The sequence below is a fragment of the Theropithecus gelada genome, chromosome 17 (genome assembly GCF_003255815.1).
Source record: "Theropithecus gelada isolate Dixy chromosome 17, Tgel_1.0, whole genome shotgun sequence".
Lineage (NCBI taxonomy): Eukaryota > Metazoa > Chordata > Mammalia > Primates > Cercopithecidae > Theropithecus > Theropithecus gelada.
This window is the reverse complement of record NC_037685.1, coordinates 39,101,939-39,108,129: the sequence shown is the minus strand read 5'-3', so window position 1 is coordinate 39,108,129 and position 6,191 is coordinate 39,101,939. Positions and strand designations below refer to the sequence as shown.

Here is a 6,191-nt window from a genome sequence, read left to right as displayed (position 1 = left end):
ATAACTGTACCTCAGCTTTTCAGAGGGAGGGAGAGGAAAGGGGGCAGGAAAGGGGGGAAAACAAAGAATAAGGAAATGTTTAGTGCTCTTAAATCCAGCCCAAATAGCTGAAAGAAAGAAAGAAAGGCATTCCCTCAGATAATGGAGCCATTAGAAGCTCTGAAGCTTCCTGCCGCCATTCCTCACAGGGGCTTTCCAAAAATTTAATTCACTCTCAGCTATTAAACAAAGGACGAAGAAAATAATTTTGAGACCTTCTGCCAAAGAGGCAGATACACACCTTCCTCCCCAGAACGCATGTGCCTCCCGCCCACTCAGCCTCAGCCAGCCTCTACCCAGGTCAATCCTCAGCTGCCTCTTTCCCCATTTTCTTTAATAACTTTGCTAGAAAAAATAGTATGTTCATGCAGTTTCAACACGTTTTATTATATTTCTGTATGCATTACTCTCAAAACATCACAAGAAATGATCAAACCACTTAAAACCTTCAAATAAAAAATCTGAAACAGTTTATGCCCACAATTGTACATATTTATAGTTAAGAAACATTCTTTATAAATATTGTTTCCTCTGTAGCAAGTTAATACCATAATTTAATTACAAATGGATAAATATGGTAACGGGTATTTACAGAAGGAAGGGTGTTATTACGGAAGAAGCTAACGGCACGACGTTTATTTTTCCCCCACAATCTTTCATACAGGAACTAACAAATTGAACTTGCAAAAGCACTAAAACATCACATGTAAACCCAGCTAACAGAAAAATACATTCACAAGCGTTGTTGGTGGTGGTGTGTATGTGTGTGCTATGGGTCAGTGTACTGAAGAAACAGAAGGGAGACTTTGGCACGGCTCGTTTTTTTCCAGTCTATAGTTACATGAAGTTTACAATCAGGTTGCCTCATAAAAAGGAACACAATATTCAATACCACAATACAAAACAAACCATTTTCTTCCACATTACTTAAAAAGAAACCGGGTAAACTAAAAAAGGAGAAAAGAGAAAGCCCATCACTTTGGGGAAGCAAAGGGGAGGAAGGCGGGGAGGAACGCAGTCCGGAGTTTTACAAATGGACAAACTTCTATACACCAAAAAGCCATTAAAACCACCTCGGAGGAGAAAGGAGGAGTCCGCTATGTACACAGTTTGTCAGAAGACTGGGAACAGGGTGGGAAAGAACATGGGCATGGAGATTAGCAGGGAGGTTTGGTTCAACATTTTTGTGGGTTTTTATTTTTTTATTTTTTATTTGTTTTATATTTTCAACTTCAAAGACTCCGGAAGGGGTATTTTTGCTCTTCATGCCTAGATTATTATTATTTTAAAAAAAAAAAAACTTTAAAAAATCCTTCTGCTGGTAAAATTTTCATCATCATAAAAATCAGTTTCATAATTTTAACAACATGATCACAAGGTGCCCTCGCTGCTAGCAGCGGGGAGGTTTGCTACGCTGGGGTGGGGACAGGGAGAGGGAGAGAGGCCCCGACCCGTCACACGTACCATTCATTGAAGTTGGAGGAGAGGCCACTGTGGCCCCCGGCTGTCCCGCTGCCCCCGCCAGAGCTGCCGCCGCCCCCGCCGCCCGCCCCGCCGCCGCCCCCGCCACTGCCGCCGCCCGAGCCGCCTCCCGCGCCGCCACTGCCCGAGCCTCCGCCCCGGTGCACGGCGGACACCGCGGCCGCCGCCGCCGCAGCCGCCGCCGCTGCTGCAGCCGCCGCTGGGGACAGGTTGGAGCTGCTCTGGGGCTCGGCGCTGGGGGACACAAGCCCCGGGGGCGTGGACGACTCATAGCCAGAGCTGGCGGCCGGGGAGGATTCAGAGCCCTGTGGGGAGGACTCATGGACCTGCAAGACAAAAGCCGGGAGGGGGGACCAGAGGGGACTGGGTGTGAGTGCAGCTGCTGTGGGGCCGGGCCCCTGGGGGAGAGCACCCCCAGAAATGTCCCCTCAGCCTCCCTGGCCCCTGGGGACCCTCCCAGGCTAGCTGAGGTGGTCCAGGCCGGTGCTGCACCGCACCTCGGCCTGCCTCGCCCTCCTCCCGGCCGCCGCGGTGGTACCTTCATGTGCTTCCGCAGCGAGCTGGGGTGCGTGTAGGACTTGTCGCACATCTTGCAGAGATAGGGCTTATCGGAGGTGTGGACGTGCATGTGCTTCTTCCTGTCGCTGCTGTTGGCGAAGCGCCGGTCGCAGCCCTCGAACTCACACTGGAACGGCTTCTCCCCTGTGGATGGCAAACATTGGCGCTGGCTGCAGACACCCAGAGCCTGCAGAGCCCCCACTCAGGCTGCGACGGGGCTGGGCCACGGCGAGGGAGAAGGGCCTGAGGGGGCTGGGTCCCTTAAACCAGTCCAATCCTCTCTGCGGCAGAACTAAGATCAAATTAACCGCCTTCCCGCCCGACAGTCCTGCTCATTTATTTCATATTTTACTTTCTTCCAGGCTGACGCCCATCTCCTCAAATTTCTCAGGAATGTGGGGTAGCTCCTGGCCCTGCCTGCCTTTCTACAGGGCTTCTTGGATTTGCAGCTTCTAACAAGTTGGTCTCGCCACAGAGAAGCTGTTATTATGACAAAATATTTGGGGCATTATCAAAATCACACAGGCTGCTGGGCTGCTGTCGGTTTCTCGCCAGGGCCAGTAAGCAATTACATTTGGAGTTGCTACGTGTTGTTTGGGGGCCGGGCTGTGGAGAGTGACTGAGCCAGTATTTTTCATCCAAAATTCTGCAAACTGAATTAATAATTCTGGTCTCACCTCCAGTCTTTAAAAAAATAAGTTGAAGAAAAGGTAAATATTAGAGATAAGGCAGCATCTAGTGACTGCGGAGAGGCACAAGCTGGTGGGTGAGGGTTGGGGGAGTCAGCAAAGCCTTTCAAAACCTCCCCGTTTAATTTTCTGGCGGCCTCTGCATCCTGTTGCCAGAATTCCAAATGCTTGGAGTCATTTAGAGGTGCGAGAACTCAAACGTCGTTCCACTAGGAAAGGGGACCGTTTAACGTTAAATTCCATTAGCACCTAAATTGTTTCTTAAAGACATCCGCTCAGACACAGAACTCGAAAGCGAGCATTTCATGCAAATAAATTTCTCAAATTTTAAACCTTGTTAAAAGCTTGTCTCGCACCTCGGCTCCCTCCCTTCCCGGAAGAGAACAATAGGCCGCTGGCGCATCCCCACTTCGGAGTAAATATTGACGGGGGAAGTTGCTAAAACATTTGGCTTTCTTTTAGGAAATCGTCTGGCACGATTTTGGCTGAGACCTGGTCATAGATGAATAATCTATGAGGCAGGAGGCGCGTTCTCTTGCGGCTCTCTCTTCTCACGCGATCCCCCCACGAGGCCGCGCTGCCTGGGGCTCTAGCTGACCTGGGGCTCTAGCTGACCTGGGTCCAAGTTGGGAATCGCAAACTCTCTGGTGCCCATTAGAGAATTTCACAAACTGCTGCGAAACCACAGTAAAGGCTCCGCAACCCACCCCAAGACGGGCTTTAAAAACACTTTTAAAATGAGAAATGCATTACAGCTTCGGCTTACACCAGACTCATTTAATGGGAAACAGTCCCGGGAAGGGCGTTTGGACCCCGAGTAAAAGAAGTGGGAAAACACACAAACCACTCAAACAGACATACAGTCCGAGCAGAAAAGCACATTCAGACAAGCTGGCAAAATCCTCTCTAGGCTCGCTTCCCGGGCACCGAATTAGAGAGCAGTTTTATTTTGTGCTTTCCACTTAGAACGGAAATTATTAACCGGGGCTGAGTAAACGAAGCAATTGCATGACCCAAGCATACATTTGATGTGAGGTTGATCATTTAAAACTCGATTTCCGCACATGGAAAAACCCAGCCCAATAATATTCTGTCATTCTCCAACAGAAACAAGCTGCTGGCACTCTCGTATACGCAAAAACACCTCCCATTCCAGGTCCCCGGGTGGCGGTCTGTGCCCAGCGTCGGCACACACAGTCTCTCAGGCTGTGCGTGTCTCCCCTCCGCGCCTGGTCCCTATCCCAGCCCGCGGTTACCTGTGTGGGTCCTTTTGTGAATCTTGAGGTTCTCGGAGCGCGCGAAGACCTTGCCACAGCCCGGGAAGGGGCAGGGGAAGGGTTTCTCGCCTGTGTGCACGCGGATGTGGTTGACCAGTTTGTATTTGGCCTTGAAGGGCTTGCCCTCGCGCGGACACTCCTCCCAGAAGCAGACGTGGTTGCTCTGCTCCGGGCCGCCGACGTGCTCCACGGAGACATGGGTCACCAGCTCGTGCATGGTGCTGAAAGTTTTGTTGCAGCTCTTCTTGGGGTTGCTCAGCTGCTCGGGGTCGATCCACTTGCAGATGAGCTCCTGCTTGATGCACTGCTGCCGCATGTAGCGGAAAAAGGCACCGGGGTGGTGGTGGTGGTGGTGGTGGTGGTGGGCCGCGGCTGCTGCCATGTTCATACCCATGTTCATATTCATGGGGCCGTACTGGTTGTGGAGTTGCGCCGCCGAGTAGGGGTCGGTCCGCGGGCTGGCCACCTGGCGGTATTGCTCCGAGCGCCCGAACACCTCACCGGGCAGCCCGAGGCGCATCTGCCCGTTGAGCACATTCTGCGAGCCGTGCGGCCCGTGCTGCTCTGGCAGGCCGGGGAAGAGGAGGTGGCCCTGCGCGTCCGAGTGCGCGTGGTGCAGGCCGCCCGCGCCCGGCCCGAACAGCCCGTGCTGCCCGCCGCCCGGCGCCGAGTCCCCGAAGCCGCGGCTGCGGAACAGGAAGTCCCGGGTGGAGTTGAAAGGCGGCCCAGAGTAGGAACCAACGTGCGCGGCGTGGGGCCCGAGCGCTGCGGCCGCAGCGGCAGCCGCAGCGGAGCCGGGATAGGCGCCGGGGCCCTGCGACGTGAACGCCGAGCTCTGGCCGGGGGACAGCTCGTGCGCGCCCGGATTGAGCTTGAAGGCTCCCATGTGCGCGGCGGCCGAGTCAACGAAGCCGTTCTGCGCCGCCGCCAGGCTCAGTTCACGGTCCTGCATCTCGGCGGCCGCGGCCGCCGCCGCCGCGGCGGAGTGGTGATGGTGGCGCGCGAAGCTGCCTACCCCGATGGCCGGGAACTGCGGACCCGCGTCCAGGAGCATGGCCAGCGCGCCCGCACGCCCCGGCGAGCCCCGTGCCTCCGCGCCGCCTCGACTCCCGCTCCCGATCCGCGCGGTGCGTCCGGCGGCCACCGGGCTCCAGGCGCAGGCGGTAGTGGTGGCCGCCGCTTCAGTCCTGAGAGCCGCTCTCCTGCGCCCGCCGCCTCCGCCGCCGCCTGGCTCTGCCTCAGGCGGCCGGGCGCGGAGCGAAGGCGCGGAGAGGAAGAGGAGGAGGAGGCGGCGGCGGAGGAGGCGCGGGAGGAGGAGGAGGAGGTGGAGGAGGAGAAGAGTCCAAAGCCAGGCGGAGAACCAAAGTGTATTAAAGGAGCTGCGGCGGGGGCGGGCGGGCAGGGCAGGGGAGGGCGGGCGGGAGGAGGGAGCCGGAGGGAGGTATGGGGAGCCGAGAGGAGAGGGGGGCTACCGGGGGGCGAGCGCCGCGCCGCGGCCCCCACCCCTGCGCGCACCCGCGCGCGCACGCACACACTCACTCGCTCGCACGCCCAGCGGACCCGGAGCTCGGCCGCGCCAAGCAGCGCTGGTAGAATGCAGTCACAACCGCGGCGGGGCCACGGTGCCCGAGCGCGGCGGCCGTGCGCACTCCAGGCAGGCGGGCGAGGAGAGGACCGAGGCGAGATCCGCGATTGGCACCCGGGACCAGCGCACCAGCGGCTCCACCTGACCGCGACGGGGGCGCCGGGGCGGCAGGCGGAGTCCAGGCGTCCTCTCTGTGGCGCGCTTCGGCGACAGCTCCCTCCCCCGCGGCCCTGCTCGCGCCGCCCCGCGCGCGGCGGGTATTGTTCGGAGCTGCGGCCGCAGTGTTTAGCCCTCTTCGGCCTCGGCGCTTGGCATTGGCTGCGCCTCGCGTAGTAAACTTGCAGTGGCCACGAATTTCCCCAGATGAAGGCAGCAGCCGCGCCGCTCCCCCTTTCTTTAAGTTGTGCCGGAGGAGTAGGCGGGGGAGTAGGGGGGAGGGGGATGTGGGAGGGGAGAAGGCGAGCAGGGGGAGGGGAGGAGGGGGAGGCTGGGCTGAAAAACAATAACAACAATAAAAAAGTGATCTCTCGCTCGCCTCTTCTCTCCCGCCGGTCGGGCCTG

General features: G+C 57.2%; 1 protein-coding gene across 1 annotated transcript; it reads right to left on the bottom strand.

The window, feature by feature from the left end:
- Positions 1–397: 397 nt before the first annotated feature.
- Positions 398–5,411, bottom strand: ZIC2 (Zic family member 2). The gene is made up of 3 exons (XM_025364397.1): positions 4,025–5,411; positions 2,060–2,223; positions 398–1,847 (listed from the first exon to the last, which is right to left on the bottom strand). Exons 1-3 carry the CDS (start codon positions 5,097–5,099, stop codon positions 1,494–1,496), a joined length of 1,593 nt encoding a protein of 530 aa, XP_025220182.1. The 5' UTR covers positions 5,100–5,411; the 3' UTR covers positions 398–1,493.
- Positions 5,412–6,191: the final 780 nt, after the last annotated feature.